General features: G+C 40.2%; 1 protein-coding gene across 1 annotated transcript; it reads right to left on the bottom strand.

Annotated features, from left to right (window-relative positions):
- Positions 1 to 7,866: 7,866 nt before the first annotated feature.
- Positions 7,867 to 9,282, bottom strand: LOC116871176 (tripartite motif-containing protein 60-like). The gene has a single exon (XM_032863718.1). It carries the CDS (start codon positions 9,280 to 9,282, stop codon positions 7,867 to 7,869), a length of 1,416 nt encoding a protein of 471 aa, XP_032719609.1.
- Positions 9,283 to 23,291: the final 14,009 nt, after the last annotated feature.

The raw sequence follows: 23,291 nt of genomic DNA, 5'->3' as shown, positions 1-23,291 counted from the left end.
GCTGGCAAAATCAAAGTGGTAGAAAGCTAAGTATGTTAAAACTGAGAAATTTGGAGAACTGTAGGGACAGTTTGGGGATGAACTAAGGATAAGGACATGGGAAACAAAGGCAATGAGAAATAGAACTGTTTTAACTATGGCAAAGCAAAGTTGTAGAGAAACAAAATATTATTTCATAATATATGGCTAAGAGGTGAATGGCACTAACATAGTCAGAATATTTTGTAAACATCAGAAAACATTCTATAGAAAATGAAGAATGCTATTAGGAGAGGACCAAAGAGTGACAACTGCTCTAAATTCTCATCTTCCAAAGTAAGACATTAAATGATAATATCAAAAACTGAAAAATATATAAGTACTATTGTTAGCCTGTTATTTAGTGATTATAAACACCCTAAGAACAAGAGCTGAGAAGTGGTGGCCTCTGAGAAGCTGGCAATAGTGGCTGTAAAATAATCTTGTAAATAATACGAATAATTGAAACATTAAAACTAGATTTAAAAATAAAGGTGAGTCAAATCCCTTCTGTAAAGGAAATCAGATGAGCTTTTTTTTTTTTTTTTTAAGATTATTTATTTATTTGACAGAGAGACACACACACACAGCAAGAGAGGGAACACAACCTGAGCCCAAGACAGATGCTTAATGACTAAGCCATTCAGGCGCCCCCAGGTGAGCTATTCTTTTTTTTTTTTTTTAAAGATTTTATTTTTTTATTTGACAGAGAGGTTGCAAGTAGGCAGAGAGGCAGAGAGAGAGAGCAGGCTGCCTGCTGAGCAGAGAGCCCGACGCAGGGCTCGATCCCAGGACCCTGAGATCATGACCTGAGCTGAAGGCAGAGGCTTTAACCCACTGAGTCACCCAGGTGCCCCAGGTGAGCTATTCTTAAAGTACAAAATGCTTTGTTCGGAGCACCTAGGTGGCCCAGCCCTTAAATGTCTACCTTCGGCTCAGGTCATGATCCCAGGGGTGTGGGAGTGAGCCCTACATTGGGCTCCCTGCTCAGCAGGAAGCCTGCTTCTCCCTTTCCTACTACCCCTGCTTGTGTTCCCTTCCTCGCTCTGTCAAATAAATAAAATGCTTAGCTGCGCTGAGTTTGATAGGAGGAAGGGGAGACTACACCTGTAGTCTTGGTATTACTGAGGGTGGCAGCTGGGAACATTGTCTTTAATCAACCCTATAATGCAGATTGTTTTTCAGTTTTAAAGATAAGGGAACTGGTTCTAAAACCTAACAAGTTTGAAGAACTTCAAAGCCCTTTTGGTGTCCCTAGTATATGTGCTTCCTCCAGAGACCATATAACTCTTCAGTGCAATCTCCAGTCCGTGAAACACACTCATCAGGTCAGTCACAAAACTTAAGTGCTTCTTGAGATACGAAGCTTTTAAGTCAGTGCAGGTCTCTCATTTGCTCAATGTCTCATTTACTTCTACCTGAACCATCTCACAGGGAACCCAAAAGTGTTCTTGGGCTACTATGTGAACTAGAAGGGTTTTCATGGAAATGAAGCTACAGATGCAAACTTGCCTAATATTCAGTATTCTTCTGAGTAATCTTGATGTCAGGAATACCCCGTGGAAGTCATGTGAGTTAGAATGTTTAGTTTTCCCTAAGGTATCCCACTGGTGGGTATTGTAGTAGTTTTAAAGACTTCAATAGATGTAAAGGCATACATGGATTAGGCAATTCAATAAACATGTCAGTTTTCTCAAACTTGATTTATAGCTTCAATGCAATTTCAAATAAAACAAAATCTCCAAGTTATGGTATTTTTTTTTAAAGATTTTATTTATTTGACAGAGAGAGAGAGATCAGAAGTAGGCAGAGAGGCAGGCAGAGAAGGGGAAGCAGGCTCCCTGCTGAGCAGAGACCGAAGTGGGTCTCGATTCCTGGACCCTGAGATCATGACCTGAGCCAAAGGCAGAGGCTTAATCCATTGAGCCACCCAAGTGCCCCAAGTTATGGTGTTTAATATGGCAGGCTAAAATTTGTATGGAAGAGGCCATGAGTTGTCAAGGTAACCTTGAAGAGATGAAAACTGTCACCAGATACTAATGAGAGATCTGCAAGAGTTGAGTATGGTATTGGGATAGACCAAGGATAGACAAACAGACCAGCAGAACATATTAAATGTAGATATAAGTGGTACCTGGGGAAATTATGGATCTCTCAATAAATGGTGTTGTAACCATTAGTCATTCATACATTATGTATAGTTAAGTTAATAAGCAGGACCCATCCCCCAAACAGAATCAACTTCCAAGTAGATGATTAAGTGTACATATAGATTTTTTAATGGCCCTGGAGTAGAGTAGGGGAGGATTTCCTAAAAAAAAAACAACCTCTGGGGCACCTGGGTGGCTTAGTTCAAGTCATGATCCCACAGTCATGGGATGGGGTCCCTCGTCCGGCTCCAAGCTCAGCAGAACATTTGCTTCTCCCTTTCCCTCTGGCCCTGTTCATGCTTACTCTCTAATAAATAACATCTTCAAAAAGAATTCAAACCTCAAGAAAAAAGATTGAATCAAACTTAACTAAGACACAGTAAGAGTGAGATAAATTTTGAAGAAGATATCTGCAGTGAATATAATTGCTATAGGACTAAAATCCAGAAAATATAAAGAGCTCTTATAAATCAGTAAGACACACTAACAGGAAAACAGGGTGGGAGGTTAACAGGTATTTTACAGAAGAAAAACTAGTGATTATTAAACTACAAAAATATACTCTATTAGAGATCATGGGAATAATTAAGACTGGAGATAACATTTAACATATTGCAATTAGTAAAAAAAAAAAGCATGTGTATATATATAATTTAAATCAAGTACTCTTGAGGCAGAGCAATGAAAACATATATACACTGTGTGTGTGTGTGTCGGGAGGGGAGTATAAATTGGCACAACACTTTGGAAAGTAATTTGCTATTATACAATAAAGAAGAAAGTTTAGTAACTCACTCCCCAAAGAAACCAGATGCATAATTTTCATAGCAGCTGTTTGTTGAAAGTTTCAAACTATCTATCAAAAGTAGAATGAAAACGAAGTACGACTTTAAGCAAAAACATGACAAATCAATTTCATGAACATGTTGAATGAAAAATATTCAAGACATGATTAATCAACTTTATGTAAAACTCAAATATATGTGAAACCAGAGTACACTTATGAACTTTGAATAATGTACAGAATTGAATAACTATATTGTGCACCTGAAATTAACACTGTTAACCATACATGTTGTAATTAACTGTTAATTTTAAAAACATGTGGAAGAAATTAACATATTGTTTGCGGATATAAACATACACAGTAAAAGGTCAGGAAACAACGGACTATCAAATTGAAAATAGCAGAGGTAACTAGATAGGACCAGGAACTGAAGAGGTTGGGATTGAATCTTTACATAAAATTATTTAATACTGGCAATTCAATATTCTTTGATCATTTCCCCACTGATGTTTAGTTCATCTTCTGTAAATAATGTACAATTTATACATATTTATACTTTTAACAAAATACGACTATCGAACATAATGAAAAGGGGCATAAAGGAAACCTCAAAGGTGTTGGTAATGTTCTATTAACATTAGGACCAAGCATACGTGAGTTTTTTTTTCATTATGTTCGATAGTCCTATTTTGTTAAAAGTATAAATATGTATAAATTATACATTATTTACAGAAGATGAACTAAATAACATCAGTGGGGAAATGATCAAAGAATACTGAATTGCCAGTATTAAATAATTTTATGTAAAGACTGAGAGGTATCCTAAGTAATAAAAAAAAAGAGGGAGGAACATGTGGGGATGGAGTAACAGGGTGATGGGCATTAGGAACACATGATGTAATGAGTCCTCTTTAATGGTGTTATATACAACTGATATATACAACTGATGAACAACTAAACTCTGAAATGAACAATACTCTGAATTTAAATAAAACAGAAAACAGTGGGGCGCCTGGGTGGCTCAGAGGGTTAAAGCCTCTGCCTTCGGCTCAGGTCATCATCCCAGGGTCCTGGGATTGAGCCCCGCATCGGGCTCTTTCCTTGGTAGGGAGCCTGCTTCCTCCTCTCTCTATCTGCCTGCCTCTCTGCCTACTTGTGATCTCTCTCTGTTGAATAAATAAATAAATAAAATCTTAAAAAAAAAAACAAAACCAGAAAAAAGTATGAAAATCAAATAAGGAAATAGGAGCAGTAAAATGACGGGTAAAACCAATCATAAAATGTTAAGAATTAGCATTGTGCTGGAGGTCCTAGTCTGTGCAATCAGGGGAAAAAAAAAAAAAAGGAAGGAAGAAGAAAAAGAAAAAACGGAAAAGGACTTAGACTGTCAAGGAAGCAACTAAAATGTCTATTTGAAGGTAACAAAATCATCTTTGTTGAAAACCCAGTGGACTGTACTTGGGCTAACACCGACAGGATGTTGTACCATGTATACTGAAAACTACAAACATTGCAGAGAGAAGTTATAGTCAAATAAATGGGTACATGGATTAGAAGCCTCAATATTGTCAAGATCTGAATTTTATGCAAATTGATCTAGATTCAATACAACTCCAATCAAAGGCTCGGCAGTGTTTCTTTGTTGTTGATACAGGTCTAAATTTTATGTTATCTACTGAGATTCAATTTTCAGAATAGAGAACGCCTAAGAAAGAAAACCTACAGGGCTCAAGCAATTAAGCATCTGACTTTGCCTCAAGCATGACCTGAGTCCTGGGTCCGCACCTAGTAGGAAATCTGCTGCCCCTTACCCTCTGCCTGTCCCCCACCCCCAGCTCATGCTCTCGCTAACAAACTCTGAAAAAGAATGAATGAACAAACGAAACTAGAAGATCTAAATCAAAAGGGATTCTGAGAAAGAGATCAGTCCCTAAAATGAAATGAAGGGTGGTAGCTTAAGATAGCCACGGGTAGAGTGTCCAAACAGGAATAGAGGGATTTTTTCTTTTCTACTCCTACGTTCCTTCCCATTCTTTTTATTATGAACATGGATTGTTTCAGGGGTACAGGTCTGCGATTCATCCGGCTTACACAACACATTCCGCAACGTCCACCCCCACCCCAGCAACACTGTGTCCTAAGATTAAGAATCTCTTATGGGGGGCACTTGGGTGGTTCAGTGGGTTGGGCCTCTGCCTTCAGCTCTGGTCATGGTCTCAGGGTCCTGGGATCGAGTCCTGCATTGGGCTCTCTGCTCAGAGGGGAGCCTGCTTCCCCCCTTCTCTCTGCTTACTTGTGATCTGTCAAATAAATAAAATCTTAAAAAAAAAAAAAGTCTCTTATGGTTTGTCTCCCTCTGGTTTCTTATTTTCTCCCATTCCCCTATGATCCTCTGCCTTGTTTCTTAAATTCTGCATTATCAGAAGGAAGATGATTTACAGTGTTTACCTAATGTAATGAGTATATGCTGCATGTATATGGTGGGGGTATTACCTCATATTCCATAATACTAAGTCAACACACAAGATAAAAAGAGCAAAACATGTTAGAGAAATATTGACGTAAACAGAATAAAGTGGAAAGGGGCTGCCTTTACAGAGCCCGTAGTCCTGGAATGGTCATGTCTGCCTTCCATAAAGTGTGTGTGTGTGTGTATATAGACAAAATGTGTGTGTGTTGTGTGTGTGTATATATATATAAGCAAAATATGTATGCAATACAGAAAAAAATGCTGGACTTTTATTGACAATTACTCTCCAACTGATCCCATAATGTGTCTATAAAACAGGCATTATAACCACATTTTTTTCATTTAAATTTAATTAAACAAATGTATTATTGGTTTCAGAGGTACAGGCCTGATTCATCTGTCTTATATAATACCCAGTGCTCACTACATCATGTGCCCTCCTTATTATCAATCACCCAGTTACCCCATCCCTCCACTCCCCTCCCACAACCCTGTTTGTTCCTATGATTTTAAGACTCTCTTATGGTTTGTCTCCCTCTGATTTCATCTTTTTCCTCTCTTCCCCTATGATCCTCTGACTTGCTTCTCAAATTCCACTCATCAGTGAGATGTATGATTACTACCGTTCTCTAACTGACTTACTTCGCTTAGCACAATACCCTCTAGTTCCATCCACTTTGTTTCAAATGGCAAGATTTCATTCTTTTTGATGGCTGAGTCATAGTCCATCATACACACATATATACACACACACTTCTTTATCTAGTCATCTGTTGATGGGACATCTGGGCTCTTTCCATAGTTCAGCTATTGTGGACACTGCTATGAACACTGGGGTGCAGGTGTCCCCTTTTTGTATCTTTGGGGTAAATACCCAGTAGTACAATTGTTGCCTTACAGAGTAGCTCTATTTTCAACTTTTGGGGACCCTCCATACTGCTTTCCAGAGTGGCTGCACCAACTTGCATTCCCACCAACAATGTAGGAGGGTTCCCCTTTCACTATATCCTAGCCAACATCTGTCATTTCCTGACTTAACTTTAGCCATTCTGACTGGTGTGAGGCAGTATCTCATTGCGGTTTTGATTTGTATTTCACTGATGATAAGTGATGTTGAGAACATTTTCACATGAAATTGCTGCTGGCCACTTGGATGTCTCCTGCCATTTCTTGTTTGGACTATTTGTTCTTTGAGTGTTGAGTTTGGTAAGTTCTTTACAGATTTTGGATACCAGCCCTTTATCTGATCATGTTATTTGCAAGTACTTTCTCCCATTCTGTGTCTTTCGGTTTTGCTGTTTCCTTTGCTGTGGAAAAGCTTTTGATCTAGATGAAGTCCGAATAGTTCATTTTTGCCTTTGTTTCCCTTGCCTTTGGAGATGTGCCTAGCAAGAAGTGGCTGCAGCTGAGGTTGAAGAGGTTACTGCCTATGTTCTCCTCTAGGATTTTAATGGGTTCCTGTCTCACACTGAGGTCTTTCGAGTCTACTTTTATGTGTGGTGTAAGGAAATAGTACAGTTTTACTCTTCTGCATGTGACTATCCAATTTACCCAACACCATTTGTTGAAGAGTCTTTTTTCCCACTGGATTTTCTTTCCTGCTTTGTTGAAGATAAGCGGACCATAGAGTTGAGGCTCCATTTCTGGGCTCTCTATTCTGTTCCATTGATCTATGTGTCTGTTCTTGTGTCAGTACCGTAATGCCTTGATTACATCTTTGTAACAGTTTGAGTCTGGAATTGTGATGCCACTAGTTTTGGTTTTCTTTTTTAACATTCCTTTGGCTATCTGGTGTCTTTTCTGGTTCCATACAAATTTTAGGATTATTTGTTCCAGCTCTGTGATAAAAGTTGATGGTATATTAAAAAAAATAGTTGATGGTATTCTGATAGGGATTACACTGGATGTATAGATTGCCCCAGGTAGCACAGACATTTAAACAACATTTGTTCTTCTAATCCATTATCATGGAACATTTTTCCACTTCTTTGTGTCTTCTTCAATTTCTTTTATGAGGGTTCTGTAGTTTTCTGAGTAAAGATCCTTTATGGTTAGGTCTATTCCTAAGAATCTTATGGCTTTCGGTGCAACTGCAAATGGGCATCACCTCCTTTTCTTTCTTCTGTCTCATTATAACCACATTTAAAAGAAAAAGTAAACTCTACCTACAACGTGGGGCTCAAACTCACAACCTGAGATCAAGAATTGCAAGTAGTACTGGCTGAGCCAGCCAAGTACCCTATAATTGTATTTTTTTAGAAGCTGCTGAAATGAAGATAAAATCATTCTGGTTGGTTAAAGGGAAAACCAAAACTAAAACAAAACTAAAGCAAAAAGTCAACAACAAAAACCACAACAGAACTGTTGAGACTACATTCATTGGCTTAGTTTTATCCACCACATGAAACAAACAACGAAAGTAAGAGTTTTACAATAATTCATCATTCAGAATCTGTCACTGTACAGATTTTAAGAGGTTTTGAGTCAGTTCCAGTATAGAAATAAGGCCAAAGAGTTTCTGTAAAATAATAGTTAAAAATATAGAGAAGGGATCTATCACTCAAATTATAAAAAGAAATCTCACACAATTCACAGTCTAAAAAAATGCCGATTTTTCTAGGTATTACTTTTGGCAGAAGATTAATTTTTTTAGGACCCAATGCAATATAATTACTCTGACTACATCGTCCAACACCCCATAATCCATCCTGTGCTAGAATTGGTTGCTTCTTTCTCCTTCTGGGAAGAGAGTCTTTACAGACACCCACGATCCATTCAGGCTTATCTTTCACTTTCACCTCCCAATACTGCCTCCCAGAATTATAACCCCTAGAACCCAGAACAGCTGGACAGAGATAGAACCTCCTTGGGTTATGAGGTAAGTTATGCCTTTTATTTCCATATTGGACAGTTTTTCTATCTTCTGAGACAATAAGCTTACGATGTGCTGTTTCAGGATCAAGAATTAGATCCACCTGAAATCGGCTGATAATTTTATTTAGGCCAGAATATTGTGGAGCAAGATGGTAACCATATTCCTTTAATTGGAATGAAAAAGGCTCAGGGGTCTTTAAGGTTTTATACCTATGGTAGATACTTTTAACATCTGTCAGTAATTCCAGCTCTGATTTAGTAGATCTACCCTCTATCTCCTTTGATAGATGTTTTAATGTGGAAAGATGACTTGAAAATGTTGTTAGGTTTTCATTTAGTTTTGTTAAAATATCCATTTCTTCATCTTGTAATTGCCGAAGAACAATCTCTTGCTCATTTTTGAGAAACAACAAAATTTGTTCAAATTCAGACTTTATTTCTTCTCTCCTACACTGTACCTTCTTCTTCAGTTCCAATGATTTTCTGCTTTGCATAGTTATCACCTTTTCAACTTGTTCTACTCTCTCCTTCCATGGTTCAATGCAATTCTGCAATCTTTTCCTATGATAAGGAGCAGCCTTCTCTATGGGCCAAATATAGTGACTCCGGTGATCAGTGGAGAAACTACACTGTGGACATAAAACTTCTAGGTCCTTCTGACAGAAAAATGTCAAAACCTGATTATGTTTTTCACATATAAGCTTCTCTTCCTTCCTCTTCCTCTTGCTTCTTCTTAACCGTAGTAGCTTAGCAATTTCAATCAAATTGCCCAATTGGGGATTGTTTGTGAATTTCCCTTCTGGAGAGCAGTAACGGCAAAATGGGCAGGGGAAAGTACCATTTAAATCCTTCCAGAACATACTGATGCAGGAGAGACAGAAGTTGTGCCCACAGTTGATGGTCACTGGCTCTTTCAAGTAGTCTAGACAGATGGGACAGCTAGCCCCTGTTTGGAGGTCTGCCAGGGCTGTCATAAACTCCATTGAGCCGTGAATAAAGGTGGTGAGTAAGGTAGTGTGTCCTTTAGTAAAGCTTGGCTCTCTATCGCTCAAGATCCAGCTAACGAACAGTGGATGATATCCTCCCACAGACCTTGAAAACTGACCAGCTTCCAGTTTCACTGGATTGGCATGTTGGTAATAGTCTATATAAACCTGTTTATCCCCCTGCCCCTTAGCTCTAAGGTCTTTTGCCAAGAATACTCCACAGGCTGTAGTCTATTGCATACTAGAACGTATCAGCTGGGCTGCTGTTCTTCCCACTCAATGCTATAAAGTCAGGCTTAATGACTTTCCTGTTCAAGAAAGCAGCTGTAGTAGCCCTGAAACAAATAATACATTATATGTTAATAAAAAAGCAAGCAAGCAAGCACGCACCTGTAGGTCAAGACTAGGAATCCTTCCTATGGATAAGAAAGACATTAAGTTAAAAATATGACACCACAATCACCAATGTATTGAAACAGTCACACAAGACTCATCAGTAAATGCTAAAATCATTGTGTAGAAGCTCTTAAAAAACAAAACAAAATAGGAATTCATAGTTATAGTCATCCATCTCACATATTTCAACAGCAGCAACAAAACCTGTAAGATAACCTTGCAAAAAAAAATTCCATCTCAATCCAGTCATAAGAAAACAAGTAGTGTAACTTAAATAGGGGGGCATTCTACAAGACAATCCGTATGTATTCTTCAAAATGTAAATGTCATGAAAAACACAAAGAAGTTTCAGAAATATGACAGACAAAAATATAATATACAATACCTGATTGAATCTGGGATCTTAAAAGATAAACTAAGAGAATATTTCTGGGTAAATGGGAGAACTTTAGTTATGAACTACATTTCATATTCTATCAGTATTAAATCGTGTTAACATATTAATTTACCATAGGTAAGAAGTAAAAACATCCTTGTTCTTAGGCAATATATAGTTCGGGAGGCAGGGACACCATCTTGATGGTGGCAACTTACTTTCAGAAGTCTCAATAATTTTAAGATGTGTAACAAAAAGTTAGAAACTGGTGCATCTAAGCAAAAAGTTTATCTAAAGGTTTTTCTATAGGTTTGAAATGTTCGAAATAAAAGAGTTAGGGAGAGGGGCACCTGCGTGGCTCAGACAGTTAAGCAACCGCCTTTCATCTCAGGGTCCTGAAATTGAGCTCCATTTTGGGCTTCCTGCTCAGTGGTAAGTCTTTTTCTCCCTCTCTCTGTGCTGCTCCCCAGTTTGTACACTCTCTTGCTTGTGCTCTCTCTCAAATAAACAAAATCTGAAAAAAGAAAAGAAAAGGTAGTGAGAAAATTTCCCAGCTTGTTTTTAAGATACCCAACACACCTGGAGTGCCTGGGTGGCTCAGTCAGTTAAGCATCTGCCTTCAACTCAGGTCATGGGATTGAGCCTTGCATTGGGCTCCCTGCTCAGCAGGAACCCTGCCATCTCCCTCTGCCTGCCTCTTTCCCTCCCTCCTTCTCCCCCCACAGTAAGTAAAATCTTTAAAGAAAAAAAGTCTATTACATTTGAATCCTGGTTCAGCTACTTAGTGTATACTTCAGGAAAACCCATATAGCTTTTTTTAATCCCATTTCTTTGATCTATAAAAATGGGGATTGTTAACATTTATTTACTTCCTTCCTTATTTATTTAGGTTTTCCTTATTTGACAGAGAAAGTGTGCATAAGCAGGGGGAGTGGCAGGCAGAGAGAGGGAGAAGCAGGCTCTCCACTGAGCAGGGAGCCTGATGCAGGGCTCAATCCCAAGGACCCTGAGATGATGACCCACGCCAAAGGCAGACGCTTAACTCAGGTTCCCCTATAACCCCCTTTTAAATAAGGAGATCACATAAATGGCAGCCAACGTGTTTACTGTTCTTGGCCAATAAGCTATTTATTAAAGATTTTATTTTTCACATTATCCCAACATTTCAACGTGGGGCTTGAACCTACAACCTCAGATTAAAAGTCACATGTTCCACCTACTGAGCCAGCCAGGTGCCCCACCTTTCTATTTTACATTTATTTGAACCTGGATCCAAATATGGCCCACATGTTACATTTACTCATTAGCACCCTTAAGTAACTTTCAATCTATAAGTGTCTTCTGCCTCTACCTTTGTCCTGGTGGACTATCCCAAGTTCCACATTTACCTACTGCTTCTTGCTATATAATTTTAACTTATCCCTCATACCATGACTGTTTAAATGATTAAACCTTTCCTCTCAGTTAAAAACCTGTCAACAACTCACCAACAGTCAAGACAAAGCACCCCCCTTGGCTTACCATTCAGAGCCCTTCACCCTTCATACCTTATTGTTTTCATCTTCACCTGCCTATGGTTCCTGAAAGCAGTTTTTTTTCCTTTTCTTTTTTTTTTAAACAGATGTTATGTTCTCCTTCCTGCTTAAATGACTCAACTGGTTACATTACCTTTTCCTCCCTTCTTTCCTTGGGACTAATTTCTGCATCTTTTGGAGACTCCAACCAAGACAAATTTTCTCTAAGACGGTTTAGTATGTGTTAGGCACTAAGCTAGGATCTTTCATGTAGTCACTGATTCAATTCAACTCTCCGAACAACCCTATAAATTAGGAGCTATTATCCTCAATTAGAGCTGTAAAAAATGAGTCTGCAATAATCTGAGTACACGCATACAACATTGCATTAATTGGCACGATAATCACAAAGCTGTACTGTCCCTTCTTCACACTCCCGCAGAATCCTCTGCATCCCTCTACGTCTATTTCAAAGCAACTTATATTTTTCATATTTGATACAGTCACAATTCTTCACATTTGATAACATACTCAAACACTTTTAGGAGGAAGGACAGGGCTTTATTGATTCTAGCACTATCACAGCAAAAACCTAACACACATCGAGAAACAGCAATACCATATAGAACTGGGTCTTCATCTAACTCTGCCACTTAACTAGCTGTATGCACTTGGACAAATTAGTTTCTCTGAATTTCAGTTTTCTTTTCACAAAGAAAGAAATAATACTATCTCATATTCTAATTATTAAACACGAAAATAAAATTAACGCACATGTCACAGTGCCTGCCATTTAACAAAGGTGCAATAGAAAGTATTATAAGACAGCTCATAAAATCTCAAAAGCTCTCAGCAATCTAGCAGAAATCACATACTTCTATTACACATACAGGCATACCTTATTTTATCTGCATTACAGGACTGTACTTTTCATATACTGAGGTTTTTTTTGTTTGTTTTAACAAACTGTGGTTGAATGGATTAAGAGTTAGTAGCTGCTTGGGGCGCCTGGTTGGCTCAGGGTTGGTTAAAGCCTCTGCCTTTGGCTCAGGTCCTGGTCCTGGGATGGAGCCCCGCACGCACGGGCTCTCTGCTCAGCAGGGAGCCTGCTTCCTCCTCTCGATCTCTGCCTGCCTCTCTACCTACTTGTAATCTCTGTCTGTCAAATAAATAAATAAATAGATCTTTATAAAAAGAGAGTTAGTAGCTGCTTATGGACAAGGAGAAAAAAGTCGTTTCTTGAGATGCAACCCACTCCTGGTAAAGGTGCTATGAAGACTGTTGAAATGGATTTAGAATATGCCATAAACTCAGCTGACAAAGCAGTAGCAAGGTTTGAGGATAGACTCCCAATTTTTAAATAATTTCTACTGTGACTACAATGCTATCAAACAGTATCATATGTCAACAGAGAAATCATTCATGAAAGAAGAGTCAAAGTGGCAATTTCCACTGTCTCATTTTAAGAAACTGCCACAGCCACCCCAACCTTCAGTAACCACCACCCTGATCAGTCACCAGCCATCAAACAGAAGCAAGATCCTCCACCAGCAAAAAGATTATAATGCACTGAAAGCTCAAATGATGGTTAGCATTTTTAGCATTAAATTATATAAAGTATGTACACTGATTTTTTTAGACATAAGGCTATTGCACACTAAAGTATAAGGCAAACATAACTTTTATACGCACTGAGGAACAAAATTCGTTTGACTTGCTTTCTGACAGTGGTCTGGAACTGATCCCACAGTATCTGAGTCATGCGCGTGCGCCTGTGTAGGCACATAATATAAAAATTACTGATATTAAACCTAAAAGTTGCTCTGTCTCATATAGTTGCTAAGTCCTTCATGACTGGTAAAGGCATTAGCTTCCACCAGGTTCACTATAATAATGTGATGTAGGAAATTTTCTTGCACTGATTTTGGAGGCACAGGAGAGGAGCTTCAGAAATTTTAAAATGAACTTTTAATTCTATATTAAAATACATTCAATTTGTAATAAATTCCAATAACACGGAACTACATAAAATAAAGCATAGTCTCTTCCAACCTATTCTTCCTACTTGTCCACACTATGTTATACCTCATGACTAAGGCTTCAGTGACTTCTCATTCTTGCTTAATACTTTCAAAATGGAGGGGCTCAGTTGGTTAAGCATCTATCTGCCTTTGGCTCAGGTCATGATCCCAGGGTCCTTGGATGGAGCCCCACATCAGGCTCCCTGCACTTCTCCCCCTGTGTGTGCACTCTCTCTTGCTCTCTGATAAATAAATAAAATCTTGAAAAACAGAAAGACAACTTTCAAAATGGGTACTTTTAAAAAAAAAAAGTTTATTTAAGTAATCTCTACATCACACAGGGGGCTCAAATTCACAACCCCAAGATGAAGAACTGCAGGCTCCTGAGCTCCTAAAACAGGTACTTCTGAGTAAGCTAAGATGTGGAGTGCAGGGGCGCCTGGGTGGATCAGGGGGTTAAAGCCTCTGCCTTCGGCTCAGGTCATGATCCCAGGGTCCTGGGATTGAGCCCCGCATCAGGCTCTCTGCGAAGCCATGAGCCTGCTTCCCTTCCTCTTTCTCTGCCTACTTGTGATCTCTGTCTGTCAAATAAATAAATTAAAAAATCTTTAAAAAAAAAAAAAAAAGATGTGGAGTGCACTGGGTTCAGGGTGAGGCTGCATAGAATGGTCAGAGATTAGAAAACGGGCTGAAGAAGTTTTAAGAATCTTGCCCAATATAACAGCATACGGAATTGCAAAGGATAATGGGAAAATAAAAATCAAGAAAAAAATGTAACTTTTTTAAAAAGTATGTGCAAAAAAAGAGGACTCAGTAGGGTTCAAGGAACATAAAATACTCACTCCAGGTATCATTGTGCCCCACTTTTTCCAAGTGCACACACTGGTCAGTTTTCCCTACTTTCCAGAATAAAGCCATTAACAGACTATAAAGCCAAAAGAACCAGCTTTGTGGGAACAGACTGCTACCACCCCAGTTAACTGTCCTTTTCTCTCTTCCCACTATAGTATGAGACCCCTTTCTACTCCAAAACAGAATGGTGCTTCCAATCAATTCCTTAACTCTGTAGCTATACTGATCTTTCCAAATATAAATACAATCCTTTTATCTTCCACTTAAAACATTCCACTAGTCCTTTATTACTCTAAGAAAGTAGCTCTCAAACCTTAGATAGCATCAAGATTACCCGAACACCTTGGTAAAAGACTACTGGGCCAAATTCCTGGTTTCTGATTCAGTTGGTGTGTTTTATTTCTAAGTTCCCAGATGATGTTACTGCTCAAGGGACCATAGTTTGTGAACTGCTGCTTTAAGAAAAATGAAGCTTTAAGACCCATCAAGAGCTGCTCCTAGCCTGTTTGCTTAGCTCCCCACCCAATCATACATCCTAATTCTGATTTGATTCTACAATAATTTTTGAAATTCCTTAGCAGGTATGTCCAACTCTTTCTGCCAGACTGTGAGCTTCTTGGTGGGAAAGTGTCTCCAGCTTTATTCTTATTCTTGGGCAATACAATGGTGCTCAAGAAGTACTTAATGAATAAAGAGAACCTGTGGTAGATTTCTAGCTCTCAGTTTCAACCACCATCACTTTGGATGACTCTTAACTTGCCCGAGCCTAAACCAGCTCATCTCAAGAGCTGAAATGGTTCATTCCCAATGGTAAGATCTTTGTGAGAGTTAAAGGATATTTCAATTGTCCAGGAGGTGTACGCAATGTGGAGTAGTGGGTTTTTAAATGGTGGCTACCACTCCATTCTCTTAACTTCCCATCTCGCCTCCCTCCTCTCTTCCACCAAAGACGGTAATTCTTTGGCAATAACCCAATAATTTCACAATTCTCGTTCAAACCAACATCTTCTCGAAAATTTAACTGAAACAGGGCTACCACTCCCATCCTGATTCCACATGTCTGAGAATAAGGAGCTGACGTTTTCACAAGACCCTCGCCACACTGAGGAGACCCAGTCTTAGACAAGCTATGACCCCGAGGTCTGGCGCCCAGCAGATGCTGAGGAGGCCCTTGCTCAGCTGAACCTAACGACACCCCCCTCGGCTTACCTGGAACCGACGACGTACTCAGCACCTCTCAGAGCAGAAACGCTGCGCCCCAGAGCCTGATTCAGCATTCAACAGAGAGCCCTAATCTGCGTGAATGGGCGGTTCTCACCAGAAGCACACCCGCGACCCTTGCGGTGATTGGCTGTCCCTCCGGAAGTGGGTAGGTAATCGCCTGCTCATGCTCAATGTCCCTTAGTGGCCAAGGAAATTGGGAAGAGTGTTTGAGCGTTGCTGAGGGCGTTTCCTTAAGTAATCAAGCAGCTGTTGTCATCAATTGATTTTTCTCAGTGGCAACCTTTTGTATATTCTTATGATTTTTATTCCTGTGAGCACTTTGAGGATCACAGTAAGATTTCAGGTTGATTTTAAAAGAACGCCTTCCTCCTCTCAGACACTAAGGGAAGGCAGAGTTCTGGGGCAGACGGGCTTACTTTGGGATGGCAGGTGAGGAGGTAGTAAGCTTTGAAGCGAAAGGGAAGCAGTCACCTTAATGGATCAATTTGCATCTCTGTGGGTTAGTGGGTGGGTCCGTCCCACCCTGTAGAACTATGCCCCACCTCAACTCTGACTCACCCAAAGTCCCTTCTGAGGAAGTGATATTTAAGGTGAAATTTAAGGAGTGGATTTGAGTTACTTCGTAAGACTTTAATGCTGAAGGAAGTGCCAGTGAGGAGGCTGGTAATTCTAAAGAACTTGGTGAATGAAAGATTCTGTACCCTTGGCTGGCACCTCAGGGGGAAGTAGGGAGGGGTATGAAGTAGAAAAGATGGAAAATGGCTTTTGGGAAGCCGATGAGCTAGGCCAGAATAGCTGCTGCAATACTTTTCAGGCAAAATGGAGAATTTTGATCTTTATAAAGTCACTACGGTTTCATAGTGTAAAGAAAAGCCGGTGAAGCTTTTTTTTTTTTTTTTAAGTAATCCCTACACACAATATGGAACCTGAAATTAGGGGTCTCATGCTCTACTGACGGAACCACCCAAGCGCCCTGGCCAGTGAAGCATTTTAAACCCTTACCATGATAAAATAAAATTTTGAATTTTGAAAGGAGAATTGGCTACAATTCAGTGACTTAAGAATTTTGGGAAGTGGTGAGTGGTGGGAAGTAAAATACAGGTGTGAAGGCTCGGTCATTAAGCGTCTGCCTTTGGCTCAGGTTATGATCCCAGGGTCCTGGGATTGAGCCCAGCATCAGGCTCCCTGCTCAGTGGGGAACCTGCTTCTCCCTCTCCCACTCCCATTGCTTGTGTTCCCTCTCTCACTGTCTCTCTCTCTCCGTCAAATAAATAAAATCTTAAAAAAAAATACGGGTATGAATTAGAGATTCTTCACCAAATATTGTTATTGGTGCTTCCTAAACCTTTTGAATTGCTAGTGGTGAAAGCTTACCCCCTTTTCCTTTGTTCTTTTATTGTGGGATGAGTACATGGTTTTAATTTAAATATCGTGAGACAGAAAATTTGAGTCATTTCCTATCACAGTTCATGACGTAAAAAATTATTTATGACATTGATATGACACTGAATCCTGAAAGGCTGGCCATGCTCTGTAGGGTACATCATAATCCATCCAGATAGGGCCAGCCTACCTGCTATGTGCTAATTAAGGAGTTGATCGTTATGCATTGGATTCTTCTTCTCAACGCATTGCTTTTAAGAATTATTTAAGGGGGGGCGCCTGGGTGGCTCAGTTGGTTGGACGACTGCCTTCGGCTCAGGTCATGATCCCGGAGTCCCGGGATCGAGTCCCACATCGGGCTCCCAGCTCCATGGGGAGTCTGCTTCTCCCTCTGACCTTCTCCTCGCTCATGTTCTCTCTCACTGTCTCTTTCTCAAATAAATAAATGAAATCTTAAAAAAAAAAAAAAAGAATTATTTAAGGGGTGCCTGGGTGGCTCAGTCGGTTAAGCATCTGCTTTCCATTTAGGTCATGATCCCAGAATCCAGATATCAAGCCCTGCATGGGTCTCCCTGTTGAGCAGGGAGTTTGCTTCTCCCTCTGCCTGCTGCTCCCCCAGTTTGTGCGCTCTCTCTGTGTCAAATAAAATAAATTTTTAAAAACAATTATTTAACATCCCACAAGACTAGTTCAGAAGCAATCTGGCCTTCACCCTTAATCTTCCTGTGTAAGGACTGAAACTCTTCCTAGTTGATCAGTGATCTAGTTTCTCAGCTAAAGATGATTTTTCATGCTTATTATTCTCTGGATGCTTTGTATTCTTGGTCTCTGGCTGCTCCATCTTGTTTTAGCAACTTGCTCTTCCTCTGCCTACACTCATGCGCATAAGTAAAGGCCTGCAAGGGCACATGACAAAGTTTTAATATGTAGTGTGAAACATATATGTATGTGTATATGTATGGGTACACATACATGTATTTGTTTGCTTCTGCATGTAGAGAGGAAAAAGTGATGGTTAAGGTCTGGCTTTGGAACCAGGCTCGTAGGAATATAAAACCAAAGCACTGCTTTGTGTAACCTTTGGCAGTTTATCTTTTTGTACCTGTTTCTCATCCAGCACACAGAAAATGGGGGTTGGGCGGTAACAATATGTAGAGAATAGGATGTTTCACTCATGTCAAGCAATGACACAAACAGTCATGGGTGTTGCAGCAGCCAGATAGCACTGAGACCAGCAGCAGTTGATGACACCCCAGAACTGATAAGCAGAAGCAAAGGAGATTTGTAGGGGCCCAAGATTAATTAAATTCCTTTAAAAGGGGAGGATTTTGGCAGCAAACTGTCAGACTCTTCAGACATTGACCCCTCTATGTCTGACCACTTGAAAAAAGGCAGCTGCCACCAAAGGCTCTGCCTGACTGATCTCTGAACAGAACCGAGATCCCTCACTGCTTGAACATAATAAGCAGTAAGTGCCAAGAGCTGACCTGGACCAGATCCAAGACTTACCTCAACTACACACCCACAGACTGACTTCCCGTTTGGTTCGTTAACTTCCTACCCTCTGTCTTGTTTGTTGTGTGACTTGTGTTGGGCTTTGTATGCCGTGTAAGTAGACAAATTAGTGCATGGTGAAATGTCACGGAGTTTGGAATCCTCAACCTGCTTTACAATTTTGTTAACCTTGCTTTATGACCGAATAAAGCTGACATTGTGGAAAGACACAAATGTGTGTGTCTTTATAGCATGCTCATGACACAGTACAATTTGACTTCTTGGAGACTAAATGAGATTTTTTTTTTAAAGATTTTATTTATTTATTTATTTGACAGAGATCACAAGTAGGCAGAGAGGCAGGCAGAGGGAGAGGGGGAAGCAGGCTCTCTGTTCAGCAGAGAGCCCGATGCGGGGCTCGATCCCAGGACCCTGAGATCATGACCTGAACTGAAGGCAGAAGCTTAACCCACTGAGCCACCCAGGCGCCCCAATTAAATGAGATTTTTATGAGCTAAAGCACTGACATCTGACATGGCAAATGTAGTGTTAAAACACACACACACACACACACACACACACACACACACACACACACACGGCGTCTGGGGTGGCTCAGTCGGTTAAGTATTTGCCTTTGGCTCTCATCATGATCTCCAGGACTGGAGATTGAGTCCTGTGTTAGGCTCTCTATTCAGCAGGAAGTCTGCTTCTCCCTCTACCCCCTCCACTTGTTCTCCTTCTGGCTCTCAACTGAATGAATAAAATCTTAAACACACTCACACACTATATAAATTCATCTGAAAATGCCTATTTCTGTTTCCCTGAGAGCAGAAATGAGATTTAGAAGCAGCAGGTATAAGTGGTCCATTTTGTTTTCTTTCATTTGTAAAGCTCTTTCTTTTTTCTTTCCTCCTCTTTTTTTTTTTTTTCTTTTTTTGACTGAACTAAGTGGCTTTATTGGGGGAAAATCTGGATTACAATGGATTTAAGAGTTGGCATTGGGGCCTTTTGTCTTGCCAAAGGCGGGCACAACACTGACAGAGTGCCAGTCGTCCAGCATCTGCCACTTTGCTCTGCCTGTCTTCTTTCTCTCCTGCTTGGCCATCTTGGGAGTCTTCCTTCTTCTTTTCCCAGTGCAGACCAGGGAACCATGGACTTCGTCTCCAGGCATGCGGTGAGCTTCTTCAGGGTGGTCAGAGCCGCCACTTGACACTGATGGAGGGTAGCCTCAGCCTCTAGAGGTAGGCCTGCCAGGAGCTCAACCTGATCTTCTGGAGTGATACCCTCCAGCAAGGCTACATGAACCTGAATCGGGCGGCCATCTCTTGTCCCGTCACCTCCAGGGTGTGTCAATCTTGGTCACGGACAGAAGAGTTGCGTGTCCATGACTGAACCACAGCCATTGCAGCCACTGCCTTGAAGAGGGAGTTGAGAAAGAGCTGTATCATTTGTAAAGGTAAAAAACAAAAACAGAAACAAACAAAAAAACTAAACTAAACTAAAATCTATGGGCCTGGGGTGCCTGGGTGGCTCAGTGGGTTAAGCCTCTGCCTTTGGCTCAGGTCATGATCTCAGTGTCCTGGGATCGAGCCCTGCATCGGGCCCTCTGCTCAGCGGGGAGCCTGCTTCCTTCTCTCTCTCTGCTTGCCTCTCTGCCTACTTGTGATTTCCATCTGTCAAATAAATAAAAAAAATATTTTAATTAAAAAAAACAGCTAAAGCCAACAGAATGATTTCCAAGTTTCCTTAAAAGCGCAGAAGGAAAGTTGAGAAGGAATTAATCCAAACTTTGTTGAATTAAGTATGAATCACACAGATGGACACACAGGGCTCTTGCTAAGTAAGCTGAAGTAGTGACCACTAAAGCAATCTGTCTCCAAGAGGGGGCAAAAATCTACACACTAGAAAATTTGCCCCAGTTTTCAGTGGCAGGTCAGGAAACTACTTTTTATTCCATGTTATTATAAAAGATGTGGCTTTGATAATTTAAAACTCCTCTTATATCCTAATACTTAAGAGCACATTTTGGAAGGCACTTGGATTTGCATTCCAGCTCTATCAGTTTGCTAGCTGTGTGATTTTAGTTTACTTCCATTTTCGAAGTTTCAGTTTCTTCATCTAAAAATGGGTGGGTGCCTGGGTGGTTCAGTTGGTTAGGTGTCTGTCTTTGGCTCAGGTCTTCCCCTGCTGATGCTCTTTCTCTGTCAAAAAAATAAAATCTTTTAAATAAATAAAACATTCAAAATAATGCTTAATCCAATAGAGTTATAGGGAGACTACTTTGCAAAAGGCTGAGTCCCTTCTTTCCTCCCTGTCCTCCTCTCCCTTTTTAGCAAGTGCACTTTTAATTTATTTTTTTAAAAGATTATTTATTTATTTATTTATTTGACAGAGAGGGATCACAAGTAGGAAGAGAGGCAGGCAGAGAGAGAGGAGGAAGCAGGCCCCCAGCCAAGCAGAGAGCCCGACTCGGGACTCCATCCCAGGACCCCAAGATCACGACCCAAGCCGAAGGCAGCAGCTTAACCCACTGAGCCACCCAGGCTCCCCATATTTATTTATTTTAAAAAGAGTTTACTTACTTATTTGCTGTCAGAGAGTGAGCAAGCGCACAAGCAGGGAGAATGGCAGGCAGAGCAGGCAGAGGGAGAAGCAGGCTCCCTGATGATAAATCAGCCCAATGTGGGACTCGATCCCAGGACCCTGGGATCATGACCTAAGCTGAAGGCAGATGCTTAACCGACTAAGCCACCCTGTGGCTCATACTTTTTTTAAGTTTTTAAAGACGTGTTTATTTTTAGAGAGAAAGAGAGAGAGAGAGAGAGACAAAGAGCATGCTTCAGAGGGGTGGGGCAGAGGAAGAGGTAAGGAGAGAAAATCTCAAGCAGATTCCCCACCAAGAGGGGAGCCTGATGCAAGGTCAATTCACAATCCTGAGATCATGATCTGAGCTGAAATCAAGAGTCAGATGCTTAACTGACTGAGCCACTGAGATTCCCCTCAAGTGCACTTTTAAAATTAAATTGTAAGCCTAAGTAATATGTATTTTTTTTCTTTAGAGAGTAGGGAGGCAACTAGGGAGTTAGGAGAGAGGGAATCTTAAGTAGGCTTCAGGCCCAGTGCTGAGCTTGATCTCACAACCCTGAGATCATGACCTGAGCTGAAATCAAGACTGAGCCACCCTAGTGCCCCTCCTAAATTAATACTTTTTTTAAAAAGAGGCTCAGACATTCTGAAAACAATATGGACAACAATCATCTATAATCTCATTACAGGGAGGGCTATTTTAACAGAAGGCACCCTGTTTGGTGGTGTTTTTTTCTAAAGATTTTATTTATTTATTTATTTGACAGAAAGAGAGATCACAAGTAGGCAGAGAGGCAGGCAGAGAGAGAGGGGGAAGAGGTTCCCCACTGAGCAGAGAGTCCGATGTGGGGCTCGATCCCCGCACCCTGGGATCATGAACTGAGCCGAAGGCAGAGGCTTTAACACACTGAGCCACCCCGGTGCCCCTGTTGTTTTTGTTTTTATCACATTACAAATTTGGAAGTTTTTTATTTTTCAAAGCTAATATTATTAAAATATCTTACCAAATACTAAAGAATTAGAAATATTTTTGTTTTGGTTTACTTGTTGTATTTGAACTTTCCATGATACTTATGGCTTAGTTTATACAAGTTGTACTTAGTTAAGCATAACTATTTGAGTTATGAAACACAAAAATTTTATTAACACCTCAATGGAAGAAAAAATAGTATGGAAACTAATATAGTAACACATGCTCCCAGGACATGTTACATTAAAAATAGAAAAATGGATACATACCAAAATATTCTTTACTTTTACCCATTATCAAAGTAAAAACTTTTGAGAATATTCTATAGCCACTTACTACATAGCAAGTGACACAAAGCGGTTGATATACGGTATTATGAGAACTTGTAAAAAGTGAGTTTTGTAATATTCCTAAATATGTAGTGAGATGGCGGCATAGGTAGTTCTTGTGGATTCCCAGTGTACAATCAAATAACAAACTTCCAGATAAGGCTGAGGGCTTTTCTGCAGAGCAGTTGACAGGGACCAGCCTCAAGCCAACCTCACCACCACTTACTGAGACTCCTTGGAATCCAATTATGATTTTATAGTAGGATGAGAGCTTAGATGTAAAAAGATGCCACAGCTAGTATCCAATGTTCTTTCCACGAACATTCTGGCGGGGTGGAAGGCAAGAATGGAAAATGGGATACAGACCTAGGGTTTACAGAATGAGGTCATTTTGGGAAGTGAGAACAAAGAGAAGAAACAAAGCCTGGAATGCGACTTCAATATGCTAAAATAAGGTTCTTCTTACTGAATTAGAATTACTCATTTTTTCCCTTTGCTTCAGGCTCTAACATGGCTAGGTTGATCCTGTCTTTATTTAAAAAATTGATATTTTGTTCATCATGCATTTTTTTTTGGGTGTTTTTATTTTTCTCAAAAATGTTGTTAAACCATTACTTGTTTAGTGAGGTTTTGAGCACGCCCTTAAATTTTGTGTCCACATATTCTAGTCCTGGCTCTGGGAAGGAATAAAAATAGTGCAAAAACAGAACCAAAGACTGCACTGATTTCAGAGTTTGGAAGGAACTAAGCCAAGAGGGAAGGATCAATTCTTATTTGGTCCACGTGTTGCCATCTGCTCCACTTCCCTGACTCACCTCATGGCCCCAAATTGGGGTGGCACCATTACTTCTGATCCCC

The sequence above is a fragment of the Lontra canadensis genome, unplaced genomic scaffold (assembly GCF_010015895.1).
Source record: "Lontra canadensis isolate GAN:19392208 unplaced genomic scaffold, GSC_riverotter_1.0 scaffold1, whole genome shotgun sequence".
NCBI lineage: Eukaryota > Metazoa > Chordata > Mammalia > Carnivora > Mustelidae > Lontra > Lontra canadensis.
The sequence above is the reverse complement of the archived record's forward strand: the minus strand, read 5'-3'. Positions and strand labels throughout refer to the sequence as shown.